At 39.4% G+C, this 15,710-nt stretch overlaps 1 protein-coding gene across 1 annotated transcript; it reads right to left on the bottom strand.

Moving 5' to 3' along the window:
• Positions 1-1,204: 1,204 nt before the first annotated feature.
• Positions 1,205-5,071, bottom strand: LOC140928835 (zinc finger protein 862-like). The gene is made up of 3 exons (XM_073378633.1): positions 4,860-5,071; positions 1,505-3,922; positions 1,205-1,359 (listed from the first exon to the last, which is right to left on the bottom strand). The coding sequence occupies exons 1-3, from the start codon at positions 4,942-4,944 to the stop codon at positions 1,205-1,207; spliced, it is 2,658 nt and encodes an 885-aa protein (XP_073234734.1). The 5' UTR covers positions 4,945-5,071.
• Between the last annotated feature and the right edge of the window lie 10,639 nt (positions 5,072-15,710).

Below are 15,710 nucleotides of genomic sequence, written 5' to 3'. Positions count from 1 at the left end.
GTGGTTGATTTGCATCTCTCCCTCTTGCATGGTTTACTCGAGCTCGGCCTCTTCTTCCTCTTGCACCCCCACTGCGAGCAGTTCCACGATTTCTTCTGGCTAAAGGACTTCTGGATCTTGAAAGGTCATTTTCCACTGTAAATAAACAAAACATAACGGATAAAGTTTTTGAAAAGCTTCGAAGAAATTGTATTCACTAAGAAAAAGTAAAAAATGCTTTGAAATGATCAATTTTCAAAGAAAAACAAACATATGCTTACCTTCACTCGCTTCTGAATTGCTTTGACTGGTCTCACTAGCCTCTTGTTCCTCACAATCTAAATCTTCTTCACTTTCCTCACTCATGTCTGAAATGTCATCTTCACTTTCGTCCGAGTTTTCATCATCAGAACCACCTCTAACACATCTTCCTATCACCTCAGCTAGAGGAATACTTCCGGACCCCATTTTTAAAAGTCGTGCGTAATTCACATGCGTTCTTCCCTTTCAAACAATCCCTGTTGTAGTCACTGAAACGACTCAAATCTTTCTCAAAATGGACGCCAAGCACTTCACTTTCCCACAATACACTTGGCTATTGCCCAAGTAACCAGGCCGGCAATTAACAATTCAAAATGGCTGCCAGGGTCGAAATCGTACAAATTTGTACGACTGGTAACTAAAGGGTTAAAGTTGAAGTGAACTGCAGCCAAGATGTGCCTAGGATGTAAATGCCTATTTGAGTCGCAGGTTACATTACAATATACGTTAATTTTACAACATCAAGATGGGAACAGACAACCACAACCATGATTAAATGAATAATATGTTACGCCTAAAAATTTGGGTGGGGCTTCAGGGTTCTCCTGAAATTTTGAAGTAGAAGGAGAACGAAGGGGAGTAGCCGTCAGAGAAAATTCTTTAAGGCGCGACAGTGCCTTCCACATGCCCTTGGCGCGTGTGGGGGGAGAGTATGGGAGGGAGGACATCCCTCCCATAGGGGGGTCCGGGTGGCCTTCCCCTGGAAAAATTTTGCAATTTGGAGCTCGTAAAGTGCATTTTGGAAGATGACTGCCATGATGATAGAACTTTTATTAATCCACCTTCTCACATATATTACATTTTTGAGAAAAACTTCAGAAATGCGATGCACCCAACATCAAAGTTCAATTTTTTCTGTAATACTTCAAAAATAGTTTAAAGATCTGATAGTGTGTTAAAATGTCTAGAAATCAACGTCAAACTCGAAGTCTGAATCTACATCAGACGACTCATCTAGCATGTCCATCTCAGTAAGTGCCTTGTGAACACTGTTTGCGAAGGCTGATGCCTGAGTTACTAGCTGGGGTTCTTCTTCCATCGATATCACATCCATATTTTCTGCAATAGAATGAAATAAACATCAGTTCTTAACTCAATAACTGGCTATTTTTTGTTTCTTTCTAAGCTATTATCTCTGTGTAATCTTAATTTTAATTGGGGCTATGTTTGATTTGAAGTTATTTATATTACCAGTAATACTTACCAGGTGTCTCAGTCTGACTGGCAACAGTTGCCAATTCAGTGATCCTTGCATCTCCGTGCTTACTGCCACCAATCCTTGGGAGGTTCAATGGAGGTAGGTTTCTCTTGTGGGTGTTCCTCCATACTTGTGCTGCCTCTGCCAGGATTACTTGACACTCTTCGGACTTTGGCTCTGGTCCATTGATTGAAACATGAAGACATGTCGACAGCATGTCATTCTTCAGGCGGTTTCTTAGCCTTGTCTTAACCCTTTTGACAGCACTGGCTCCTCTTTCAACAACAGCATTTGACATTGGCTGTGTCAGACAGATCTTTGCAGCATCCACCAAAAAGCTGTAGCTTTCTCTGAGTAGTGCTTGCTCTTTCACGATTTTACGAAGAATCCATTCGGTGGGTGATAGTTTGGACTCCTTCCCACCTTGCAGCACATTCTGAGGTGGCTTCCAGGATAGCATGAGGTATTTGAAATTCTGCCACTGGGTTGTCATCTGATCTTCACTGAATTGGAATTGATCAGCTAAAATCTTCACACTGGCCACACCATGTTCCATGAACTCAGGATCAGTGGTAGCAGGCAGGGTGGTTGGATTGAAGATGCTGAAGGCCTCTAACACTGGAGCAGCTTGAGTGAAGCGTCTGTCCAGGTTCTCTTCTAGTGCTAAAGTGTAGCTTTGGCACAGGTTGACCAATACTTCTTCCTGTGATGAGGGAAGAGTAAGTTCTAAATCTTTGTACTGGCCCATCAAAGCTTCTTTCAGGACATGTAGTGGCTTGCAACTGGATCTTATTTCAGTGATTCTCTTCTTTGTCAATTCCAATGATGGCTTAATGGCAGAATAATGGATTTTGTTTTGTTGGAATACTTTACTTAAGGTGTTAAGGTGAGGAAGAACTTCGTTTAAGATGAGAAGGGTACCCACAAACTTGACGTTATTCATCCTTTTTAGCAACCCATCAGCTGTGGCATCATGCTCCTTGAATTTTCTGAGAGTTTGCATCAGTGCCACCAAATTTGTACAAACACTTGATACACTTTGCCCTGTTGACAGCCATCGTGTCCTGCAGGCCTTCTGGACTTTTACAGCCAATGACTTCTTCTGCGCAGCATCTGGCACTTGAATTTTCCTCAAACTTTCACAGACCTTGATGTATGCAGAGCATCTCTTGGGGTATTCGAGCCACTTCCAGAGCTGCTTGAGCGTAGTTTCCACTGTGGTAATGAATTTGACCCGATCATTCGCATCTCCACAGGCCAGAGCCAATCTATGGTTTATACAGTGCGTTCTTATGAGAAGAGGACACACTGCTTGTAGTCTGGCACCAACACCATTATGGGCTCCTGTCATCACACTGGCACCATCCGAACCGAATCCACAGGCATGTTCAACTTGCAGGCCACTTTCTTTCAGCTCCTCAATAATTAAACGGGTGATCGTTTCAGCATCAGCAGAATCGGATGTTGCAAGGCAATCTTTAACTTCCAAGAAGTCAAAGTGGGTCTCGCCTGTCTCGTCCACATAACCAATGTAAATGAGGAGTTGTTCGATCACAGCACAATCTGTCACTTCGTCAACGAGGATGCTGAACCACTTTGCTTCTTTGATTCGTGCTAGCGTCGTCTTCTTCAGTAATTGCCCCAGTAGCAATCTCTGCTCCCTTTGACATCGTTCACTTGTGTTCTTCCAGTGACTCATTTCTTGAAGACCAACCTGTTCTTCTAGCTTTAACAATGACTTCAACTTCACATTGGCAATCTCTTCATGTGCTAGCCAGTAAACACTCAGCATAGCATTGAATGTCACCTTGTCTGCTTTTTCTTGTACAGTTTTGTGCTGTTGTGCAAGGGGGCTCTTTCGTCTCTCCAGTTCAAGAAGATAGGTTCCAAGGTGCCCAGTTGACCTTGCATGGCCCAGGTCTTTTTTGCCTACAGGGTGCCCATCAGCCTTGGAGTTGAAGAGAGCTGATCTCTTATAGCGAACGGATGGCTCACAGTTAAACTTGCAATCTTTGTTGTATCTGTTCTTTGTGTTATGTATGCGACAAAGAAGGCAGTACATCCCCTCCCCTTCAATGAAAACAAGCCACCACATCCCTGTTTCCCTTGAAAACGTGAGGGTTTCATCGAATAGCCATTTGTGCTGGAATTTGTCACCTTTTCCTTGTTGCTTTTGTTGCTCTTGTTTGGAAAGCTCTGTACACGAGCCTGAACAGGTGTAATAACTGTGCAGGGTTTTTCCGCTAAAAGCCTCGGGAAAGTACTCTTCCAGTAGGTTCATGGCTTCCTTGTGTTCCAGTTTAGGAGGAGTAGAAGTCCGTGACGTAACATTCGCAGATGCTGTTTCGCCGACAGTGCCAGACGATTTAGAAGGCGAGGGTTCTTGGATGCTGGCACTTGTACAGGAATCCTCTTCATCAAGTGCTGGGAAATTGATAATGCAAACTAAAGGATTGCCTACATTGCCTGTTAACCCTAATTTTCATATAAAAATTAAAACAATCAATTTGCAGTGCATTTAAATGACTGAAAACTCGTGAAGACAATCTTAAAAAATCTTTTCTAGAAATGGGGTATTATAGCGTTCCCGTAAAAAAAGAAAACTAGGTTATTTTATTACTTGTAGTCTTCAAAATGCTTAGATGAAGAATAAAAACTTTCCTGACCAAATCTACGGATTCTCCGTTGGAATTCTGTGCGTGGGTTCCTAAGTCCGCGGGAAAATTATCTCAGGAACTGAAAGAATGTAAGTTTTAAGGGGTAAATTAAATTTAAGTTTAAATTTTTTGAGTTGTATTTTGTCACTTCTTTACTTGTTTTCAGGGAAAGCCGAGAACGAAAAATGAAAAACGTCATTTTCAAAAACCGCCCTGCAAATTTGTAATGCATTTCGTTGACGAATTTCTAGCAACAAAGCCGGCCAAGAAATGTTCAGGGTTTTTTGTTCGGGTTGTTTCATTCAGTCGTTGCTTTGTTCGTTCGTTTTTTTCGATCGATGGATCGATCGTTCATCTGTTTCTTATAAATTTGCAGAATGTAGTCTTTATTTTTTTTAAAAAATGCGGGTGCATCAAGCCACGCTTTTCAGTCACGTTTTCTGCGACGTTTTCAAACTTAACACCTTGCAAAATTGAAAATGTTCTACAGTCCCACAAAGATCAGATCTTACCGAACGGGTTGATCAAAGAAATGAAAGCACATGAACAAAAGGAACATTTTTTGTATGTTTATTGAATCTAAAATATTCCGTGTCGGTCGGGCTGATCGCGTTGGCGACGTGTTGAAAGTACAAAATTTAATTATGCGTACTTTCGATTCGGATATAAATAGAAATAAAATTTACAAAGGAAAATCAACCTACCTTGTTCTGTGCCTTCTTTGGGCCTTTTATTCCACGCGTTGAAGAGTGTCTGTTGTTTTGCCAGTCGCTTCATTTCGGTTCTCATTTGTTGCAATTACGTTTCTGTTCTCATGAAAAAATTTTTCCGTGCTGCTGTCACGGGTCGGTGCACACGTGAAAAATGCCGCGATTACAAGCGGCAAGACGTTGTATCAAACTTCACCTATTTTCAATTTTCATGCCAAAACTTTGATTTTAATTACAGTTTTATTTCAACTTGGAAACGGTAATGCATTTGTTTTTATCACCGCGCTTGAAGTGAAAAGTTTACACAGTGAATTTTTCCATCTTCCAAAATAAATATTTTTTTATTTGGATCTGAGTAGCCGGCGCGCCAAGGACGACTAGACGGCGATTTTCGCCGGTCGCCGGGGCTTACGGAGATCTCTGGGCTTGTGGATGCAATTCTGGGAACCCTTAACCTTTTTCTGACCCCAAAAAATGTGGATTTGCAAACCTTAGTTTTGACTGTAAAAAATAGCTTTTTGGTAATAGCCATACCAAATTCCAGATAATAAAATTGTGCAAGAGCTATCACCATCATATAAGAACAAAAAGACCATAAACGATTTGTACCTGCAATACATGCCAACATAGGAGTAAGCAATCATCTTTGGCGCAAAATGGTTGAGGACCAAGTGAAAACCTTCCAAACAGCTTGTTTGGGAATGAGGAGAAGCTTGTTTAATTCCCCTTACCAGGGCCTTGTTGCTGAGTGCCTCACATAATTTTTCGTACACCAGTGTCCTTATTAATCAAGAAATGGAGAGATCAGAATCGGTACCTACTAACATGGAACTGACATGGTGTCAAATTACAAGGCTAGCATACCACTAGAGTACTGTAGTACATCTTTGTGATGATTCTTTTACTACCGTGTGCTATTTACATCATAGGATTTTTCCATAATTATTACATAAGGCAAGGGTTGGCTCTGGGGAGTATTGAGAATGTTGGTTATTTTCAAAAGTTTCGTCTTCAAAGTAAACACTTGGGCGAACCCCCTCTCCAACATATTATCTGAAAAACAGCAAAGCAAAAACCTTACTTTTACAAGGCTTCACCTATGAACATACCACTTCTTAGGCATTTCCGTGGTTCAATATTTCCATTGGCGCATTTATTGAACAGGGGATCACTGAAGCCAGAATGCTTATTGATGACATGATTAAAGGAATCCCTTAAATGTTGCCAAAATAACTCTCCCATTACCACTGAAGTTAGAGGTGGCACTCCAATGGAGGTGCCTTTCACATGGCTTTATCCACTCAGGTAAGGCTTCACAGTCTTTCAGTTTTGCAATCTTCGATAGTACTTTGCAGATTTCTGTGGAAAGACATAAAGAGAAAAAACAGAACTTTCGTAAGGGTTTGGATTGATCATGTAATGCATCAGTCAATGTCCAGGCCTCTCGCATTGGTTTAGGCTAATGCCGGACCCCCAGGATTGACAGTGTGTGCAAATACCCTGGAGTTGCCCCAGGCGGGAGGTGGGGCGATGGTTGCAGCCGGAATTGATTGATGCATAATGTAATATAATACAATCTACAGTGATAGTGAAGACTGGTATGTCCTTACTCTTCTTTAGATGCCAGATGTCGAAGTAGTGAACAATATTCGTAAGGACATTTTTCATGTGGCTGGCTATAGTGGAATGTCTGTCTGAAATGAATGTGGTGATCAGAAGGCTACAAGCCAGTGAGAAGTCCATGCAATGTTGAAATGCCATAAATTCCATCCCTGTACTATTTCCAGCTTCATTCCTCTATAAAAAAAATGATGGATATTAATAAAATGGAAAGACCAGTTTGATGTCTCCAATGAAAATTAAATTATTAGATATTGAAGCTTTTACTAGATAATTTCCATTTTCCAAGTGGAATATACATTATGGTTAAATTTTGTAAAACCCAGTCCTTGCCGAAAATTTAGGAACATATAAGATTACCAAGCATATGCATTGTATTCATCGAATATTTTCCTAAATAATGGAATGTCAACCAACAGGAACTTTGCCTTCTCATAATTTACACCTACACAGGCGCTAGCATGGTCATTTTTTCAAGTACGCAAAAGTACATGATCTAGAAACCTGAGTAAACTGAGCGAAAAAACTGCGTTCTTTATTTCTTGTTCGAAATAGTCGTGTGAATACAAGCAAAGAACAAAGCGTCGTACCCTTATTTTGAGCAAACTTGGCGTAAACAAAACATTGTTTTTGTTGTGGATCCCATCATCCTCGAGCATGCGCTCAGCAGCGTTTTTCATTTTATAGTACAGTTGTCATTCATAAGCAAAGAGCAAGGCGTCTTTCTTTGTGCTGTGCAAACTGGTCGAGCACACTCTCAACATTGATTTCTTTTTCCTTGTGGATGTGCAATATTGCTAACGATGAAAGGTGATCGTCAGTCATTGTGTTTCGTAGTGGCGTCTTCAACCTTTTCATCAAACTAAAGCTGCGCTCAGCAGTGCATGCCGACACAGGATATGTCAAGAGCGTTTTTATTGCTACATAGATTGCTGGGTAGAATGCAGGATTATCTACATCTAGAGTTTCTACCAGCGTCTGCGGGAGAGGATCGGTTGGCTGCCTGATAGACCAGCGGTGCCTCCATCTGTCCACTTCAAGTTTCAACTCTTCCAAATCGATGGCCATGTCACCACCGTAGTGCTCATGGATCGACTTCAATTTTTCCTCTGTCAACTGGCCAAGCTTTCCCATAAGCAAGAACAGTAATTTGAGATCTATGTGCTAAACCACTGAGTGGTCAAATGAACATGATCCACAAAATTCTTGTACCCAATGCAATATCATTTACCTGGGAAAAGGAGCTGAGCCTGGAAGCCTGGTAGTGGCACCACGAGCTTTTCATTGATCTCTGTGACGAGGTGATCTAGAAATGGCAAATACATTGCCCTCTTCCAATATGCTGATGGGGTATTTGCTGGAACGTTGTTGCGATGTTGTTGCCTTATTGCCGTTCTTGGCGATGATGGATCAATGCTGTAATCTGAGGCGATTTCAATAGCCTTTTCCATCAAGCCCTCCCAAACAGCATTGTCATTTCGCTTTGCATTCAGAGCAGAGGAGCAGGTTTTTGCTTCTTCAGAGGCTTGAATCAAGTTGAGATCAGGGCTCTGGGTCCCCAAAAATGGTTTTGATTCTTAGTAATGTAAATGTAAAAATCAAGGATATACTATGATATCATTTGATTACTCACTTGAAGGTATGCTGACAGCTTGTTAGTATATTCAAAAATGGGCTGGAGCACAACAAGAGTAATAATGAAGTCCCATTTCAGAGTAGACGCATGGAGCGCTCTGGCCTTGCAATCACCTTCCTCGCTTAGCTGGTCTAATGTGTCGATTATAACCTAAAATGAACATTGATGGATAACAAAAATGTTCCATTGTATTTAGCTCATAGAAGATGGGCTATGATTCAGATTATGAATATCAAGTAATACCTTGAAAGCGTCAACGAAAACTGACAGGCAATCTGCTCTGGGGGCCCAGCGCGTTTCACAAAGCAGCTTCAGCTTTGAGCGTCTTCCCATTTCTTCTCTAGCAACATGATTGTCTCCAAGTTGTTCCTTAAATACCAACAAACGTTTTGTAGAGAACTTAAAGGCCATGTAACTTCTTGCATGGTATCCATGATGTTTCTCACAAGTGGAAGCTTTGATACATGGACAATACAGAGGTTTAATACGTGAGGTCGACAATGGACATAAACAGCATTTGGATTTACTTGACGAATCCGCGTTTGCACACCACTCACGTGCCCACTCATCACACTGCCACCATCATATCCTTGGGCTCTTATATCATTCACTGAAATACCGACACTCTGGATGGTCTCTAGAAATTTTGTTGTGAGTTCCTCAGCATTGGTTCCTTTGTCTGCATGTACAAAAGTAAGGAATTCTTCACGTATGAAATGTTTCCCGTCCTCTTTTGTGCTAACAAAACGTATACAAACAGAAATTTGCTCTTTATTTGTGACATCAGTGGACTCATCAGCAATTAATGCATAAATGACAGATCTCTTGCAGTTGTCAATTATGCCATCGAGAATCTGCTTTGCTGAAAAAAGATGATCTCGTTCTGGATATCTGGACTTGTATACTTGGAAATCCGAGGTGCATTTTCTAGGTGGTCAAGCAGAACTGAGTTTTCATTCGCCAATACAGACAGCATTGCCATAAAATTGCTGTCTTCCTCTTGGTGACCTCTGATAGCTATGTTGTGCTTCCCCATCATAACTAGCACCTCTATTGTACACTTGAGAATCATTCTATTCCTTCTAACTTGTTCTGCTCTTTGAGAGTGAAGCTGTTGACAGATGTTAGGTGCACCACCTTACTGTGTGTGCAGAAACGCTTCCCCGTGATCTACTGCAGTGTGATGAGCACTTTTTTCGCACACATGCTTCTTCACTAGTTTAGAAATATTGGACCAATCACGAGTACGGAAAGAACGATCATGGGTGATGAATAATAAACAGTAACAACAGTAGAGGGTGTCTAGCTGTCGAAGGGCTGTATCTCAACCAGGGTGTTCTTGCAATGATGTCGGGGTTTATCTTTCTATTCTTTCCAGAAATGTTTCTAAAAATATACAAGTAAGGCCAATTACTAAATTTTTCTAAATTGACTTGTACTAGATTATTCTGGGAAAATATCTTGTGTGGGTGCCGCCACTGCTTGAGAATTTTCTGTAAAATCATCAGATACAATATTTCTGGGTAGAGGTTTGACGGCACGGCCAGGCAATATGGTCGAGCAGCTTACCTTCTTCATCGTTAGATCCACTGTTTTTGTCTTGGATAACACTGAAAAAATCTTTGATGGATCTTTTTGACATATTATGTATCACACAAAAGCAAACGGGAAATATAGATGTGTTCGAATCTGTTTTATAGTCAGAGCTAGCAACCTCGCCTTTTTGAATTGTTGCATGCTGTCCAAACAAGACTGCATTGTTTAGTGTAAAAAAAGTGCAATGCAAAGTTAGAACATGGGATAGCTTTTGTTTTAGTTTTTAGAATTTAATCAAAGTGGTGTTTTCATCACAAAATCTTGGTTGCGTGCAAGTAAAATGTTAAAAATAAAAACAATTGCTAAAAATTTCAAAATTTTCTGTTCACTTCAAGTACGCACATGTGTATATGCGTATAGGACGCTACACACCTGCTACAGGGTGTAACTGATATGAAACTTTTTAGTCTAATGATGATGATGTACTTGATTAACACACTTGGTTAGTCTTTCTTCCAGTCAAAACAAAATAACATACACTGAGAAAATTGAACCAAAAATAAAATCATACCACAACAATCACAACAAGAATACATTCATATACTGATGCCACTTGGTAAAGTCAATTAGCAAGTTAAAAAAGTGCATCTCAGAATAAAAGAGTAAGGTACATAAATTATGATCTCTCTATAAAGTATATGTATTTCGAAGTGACATTGCAGGTAGCTACACTGTAGGTGCATCACCCAGAAGTAATAGTGATAAAAATATATCTAACCTGAACCAGAGAAAAATGAATAATCATGGGAACAGTGCAGCAGAAGATTGTATAGGCACCAAATTTTGCACTGTGTCCTGTGCTATCATGGCGACCATCTCCTGCAATAATAATGCCATCTTAAATGGCCTTTAGCTTTGCAAGCATCTGAGCTTGGTATCTTTGCCAGTACAGGTAGATTGAAGGGAACAGTTCGGTCTAAAATGATAAAAAAGTAAACATCATTATTTATACAGTAATAGCATAAAATCCCAATAATAAGCCCCCTCAAACTCTCAAATATAAATATCCTTGTACTAATAGGAGTCCACAGATTGTTAATGGTAAGCTGTTTTAGCAGTGTTCCAGCCAGAAATTTCTGCTTTAGGGCCAAAGTGGCCCCTACAACCCATTTTTTGGGGCCAGATATTTCAAGAAGGGGCCAATGTACCAGTATCTTTCTAATATGCAAAAGAGAAGAAGCAGTTGGAAAGTTAAGGAAATGAAAATGGCAGTTTATTTGAAGCTGACAGGGAGCATCCCTCTTTATACACAAGAGAGGAAATCTTCGGTAATAAAGCATACAGTACAATCAGAATGTATGCAATAGAAATAGTAAGTAATTTTTTTCAATCAATGAAATCTTGTCACGAGGAGACAGATAGCTTTAAAGCGCCCTAAACATTTAACTCAACAGAATCGTTTTTAGCAGATAACTTTCCTGCTGTAGTTCACCACTTTTTCTAAGGAGGTGAACGAAGCAACAAGGCGAACAAACTGAATTACAATTGAGGTCATAATTTGCCCCAGCAGTATGCAGTATCCAGTTGAGTATGCATTTTATATACAACTTTTCATTATACAATGTTTATTTTAAAAACATGCAGATAATATATTAGTGAGATACATTAAGGCTTGTTGTTATTGATTGAAATCTTGGGGAATTCATTGCTTGCATTATGCTCTGTGTTTGTGTTTATTTGAAACTAATATTCTAAGATTAAGCAGGTTCAGAATTATAGTCACACATACAAAGTGTAAGAAAAAACAAGCTTAAAAAATACATGACTCAACTATGTATTTTATACATCATAGTCTCCCTTTTGTCTCATCACACATCGCTACAGACAAAAAACAGCTGCGAGGGAGACAACAATTAATATTTTACTCTCTCCTTTTTTAATCTTACAACCTTGAAGACCATGTGATAACCTAAACTGAGATACAATATATTATTTACTACTGTTCCAACCCCTTGATCTTTCTACATGGGGCCACAGTTCACTTTGAATATAGAACCTTTAGTAACATAAGAAGTATGGATTGTGTGAATATTGAGTAGCACTAGAAATGACCTTTCCAGTCACATTTTTAGCCAGAATTTCATAACTAAGCAAGGTATCAACTTAAAACTTGGCCATGATATAGAACTTTGACAGGCCTATCATTTGAAGTGTCAATCAAGTTGCCATGGCTACCCTGCTGATGTCATCAGTAAATAAGTGACAATAATTAGCAAAACTTTGATCAAAATTAAAAAAAATTTCGCCTGTAAACAAAGAAATTGGCGTTTTTGAGTCTTTCTTGGGTTTAAAAAAAATCATATAAGTTAAGGGGTCTTTTTTCCATGGAAACCACTTAAATTACTTGAAATGTTATGTAACACACTGTATACATTAGCTATGCCAGCTCATTTGGATAAATAAGCAGTGTTATCATAATTAGTGTTAATTTAGCAATGGTGTTTACTTCCACAGCAGTAGTTTCCTCCTCCCACTTGACACAATTATCATTTGATATAAAATTTTTAAGCTCTGCTTCACAAGTGCAGATGGCACATGTTCCTCCAACCCTCCAAGTTGCGACCATTTTAGTCGCCATGGCGCCTAAAATTTTGGAACTGGCGACTTGATTTGGAGAATAGTCGCCAAGCTGGCGACCGTGAAGAATAGGTTCGTGTTGTGGCGTATAGAAACAGAAATGGTAATCACTTCTACTGAAATATGAAGAACATTTATTCTAGCTGATTTGAATTCCATTACTTTTTTACTTTTCCGTTGAAAAACATGCTAAATTGAAAACTTAAAAAAGTCTCAGAGCTAAGCGTTTTGAAAATGAACATCAATGAAACTTGACTTGCATTCGTTCACCTAATAGCCTTCAGTCTGTTGCCTTGCACGTGACATTTTAACTTTTGACACGTGACAGATGGCACGCAATCGAAGCGCCTTGCTTGTCAACAGTGACGATTTCTTCGATATCTTAGGAATGCTTGTCTAGCCAAGTTCGGTGGTTTTTTAACTGGACTACATATTATAAATATTTTTGAATCAATACTGAAACAATCTAATAACATGAAGAGGGAAAGCTAAATTGGTGCAAATTCAACACAGAACATTATGTGATAACCGTAACATGTGAACCGTGCTGCGAGTTGAATCGCGGTTTTGTAAACAAAAGCGATATTTTGTAAGCGAAACTAAACATCGCGAAACTGACAGCTTATGGTTGTTGCAAAAAATGATTTTTTAAACACCTGTAGCGATGATAAAGGAAAGAGAAAATTTATTATTTCGTAGGCGGCATTTTTGTTTGGGTTCCTTTCAATTGATTGGGAAAAAAATTTTTTCCCAGTACAACTCGTTGCGAAATTTTCACGTGTGCGATATTGTCTCTGTAAAGCAACGATTTCATTTAGAAAACTTGTCAATCTTCCTATAATCTCCTGCCTTTGTCAGGCTTTTGCAATGTCTAGCGATATTAAAAACGACCTTTTAAATCTCCAAAAATATTTGTTAGTTGGGGAAACAAGTTCATCATCAACAAAAGTCGCAAAAGAAATGCGAAAAAATATCAGAAAAAAAAATAGGTCGCCTATCAAGTTGCGACTGGGAAATTTTGAAAAACATTAACAGAGGATGAGTTAAGTTCTGCTCTCATATACCAAGTGGGGATTATATGGAAAGATTGAAGGCCCTAAAGAAAAATGGAAATGGTAATTGTCTTTACAATTCCGTTTCAGTATTGATTCAAGGAGATGAATCTGCAACCCTTATTTCCTTATTCTCAGACTATCAGTAACTAATGCCTTGCACAATAAACGAGTAATTTATATGACAGTGCTGCATTTTAAGTTAAACTTGCTAATTGCTTTTGTTAATGACAATTTTGATATATTAAGTCATTAATATAATTTGGCGCCTAAAAATTTCCCCTGGCGACTAAACCCAAAGAGCTGATCGCCAAATGGCCACTGAACAAAAATTTTAACTTTGAGGGTTGTCCTCTAACCCAGCTCTTAGTGAATCCATAAATGACTCATTGTCAAGTTCAAGTGATGGTGGATCAAAGGTTGTTGGTTTGATAGGCTGTTTAGTATTTTTTCTATACCGAGCCTTGGCAACTCGTAGCTCCTCAAGGGGGCAAGACTTTTTATTTGCCTTGGCTTTTCTTTTCCAAATACACTCTTGATGTAGAGGAGTGTTGGCTATTTTTGTGTACAGTACATTCTACATCAAACAGTGCTGCACTTACATGCCTGCATGTTCCATCAGCTCTACAAATAAAAAACAGCAAGACCGTTACTTCAACTGTCAGCATGTGGTGATGAGGCAACTGCTGATGTCTATAATAATGTCTACATTTTCTGTTAAAACTGACCAAATTGAGGCTAGCAGCAATCTAACTGACAATCAATAATATGTTTTTATCTGCTATAGTCATGGTTAATAAATGGTTTCAACTCAGGAGTCATGTCAAAACTAGGTGTTACTGTTATTAGGTATTCATGTTGTCTATGACAAACAATAGACAAAAAAAGAGACACAAACATGGAGAGATTAACTATAATTAATATCTTACCGTCCTTGGCATGGACAGAATGCCCCATGGATCACACCATCACTTTTCAATGTCTCGAGACCTTAATAAGTATACTTTCCGGCTCCTGTTTTTTACCTTTCTGTAGGCTGCACCTGGTACTTTACAAAGGTAGCAGACATGTTGGGTAGCTTATGGACTGTTAAGTCGATAACATGTCCATCTTTGAATAGCCTACATGTATATCCCATTGGGCTTTTAAAAGAAATGAGGTTTTCCATAGAGTATTTGTTGGTCTTTTTAGCAAGACGGTTACAGATATCAGGGAAAGTGACTTCTGGAAAGAGGGATGGGATGGGTACACCAGTTCAATATCGATGCCGGTTCTGGCAAAACACTCTCGTCAGTGGTCAGTAAATTCCCCATGATTGACTTCTCATTCTCACTTTCACCACTGGAAACCTTTGACAGTTTCATAGCATTAAAAGCAAGATCAACCAATTCTGTCTTTTGTTTACCCTAGCCTTCCGAGGATGTTTTGATTCCTCTTTCTTGAAGGTACTCTTATAGCTAAGGTAACTTTTGGTGCTGAAAATATTGGAGACTCCTGTACCCGCTACTACGGACGTGCCATATAAACAATGATAAAATTCAAAATTATGGCTTTGATCACAGACCGAGAAGAGAGGAAGTATCCAAGGAAACAGTGTTAAATCCAAGTAGATTCAGTTGATTGCGCTACGATTTTATTCCCCTAGACCTCGCTTTGATACCCGATTTTTGTCACCACTCGCTCACGTTGAACAATATCAAAATTGGGCTATTCAGCAAATTTATTTTCAACTGATGCCTTCTCATCACCACTACTTAATGCCTGCGCGATTTCTTCCCCTCTTCTTGAAGGCATCCATGATTGCCTCTGTGTCTGACTTCCCCAACTCAAGAAGGCCCATTGAATATGAAAGAATGAATGATGGTAAATCTTAAGCTCGGTGAAACAAATGTGAAAGTAAATTAATCAGCATGTCACAAGCATGGGACAAAGAAAAAATTGAATATGTTGGACAATATGGAGTGGTAACTTCAAAATCTTGGTAATGTCGGTGATATTTGGTTGTACCATCTCCATGAAGGGTATTTCCAACTACCCGAGATGGGTCAGCCTCTTCTAACATTGCTCTTCCTAGCTGGACATCTGCAAGGTGTTTAGCCTCAACAGGAAGATGCGAGTGGACTGCCTTGCTGGGAAGCCTTGATATGCTCTTTCTACCTAATTTCTGTAAAACTGTGTGAATCACTTCATTGACTTTGCTCATGGAAACATTCGTAGCGAGAAGGTCCATGATAACTTCCTGCACCTCATCTTCATATTTGCCCTTTTCAAATGTGGTAATGGTTTCATCCTTGATCAAACAAGTTAGCTGTTCCAATTCTTAATTTTTCTCTTTAAGCTCTCCAGCACTTTTTTCTAGCTTTA

Source organism: Porites lutea, chromosome 1 (assembly GCF_958299795.1).
Source record: "Porites lutea chromosome 1, jaPorLute2.1, whole genome shotgun sequence".
NCBI classification, from domain to species: domain Eukaryota; kingdom Metazoa; phylum Cnidaria; class Anthozoa; order Scleractinia; family Poritidae; genus Porites; species Porites lutea.
Note: the sequence above shows the minus strand (reverse complement) of the source record. Positions and strands in the feature narration are given on the sequence as shown.

Bases quoted from the DNA above. Each gene is read 5' to 3' on its own strand.
- LOC140928835 (XM_073378633.1), bottom strand. From the start codon at position 4,944: ATGAGAACCGAAATGAAGCGACTGGCAAAACAACAGACACTCTTCAAC. The intron at 3,923-4,859 runs GTAGGTTGATTT...TCAATTTCCCAG, and splicing joins CAAAGAAGGCACAGAACAAG to CACTTGATGAAGAGGATTCC. The intron at 1,360-1,504 runs GTAAGTATTACT...ATTCTATTGCAG, and splicing joins CAGTCAGACTGAGACACCTG to AAAATATGGATGTGATATCG.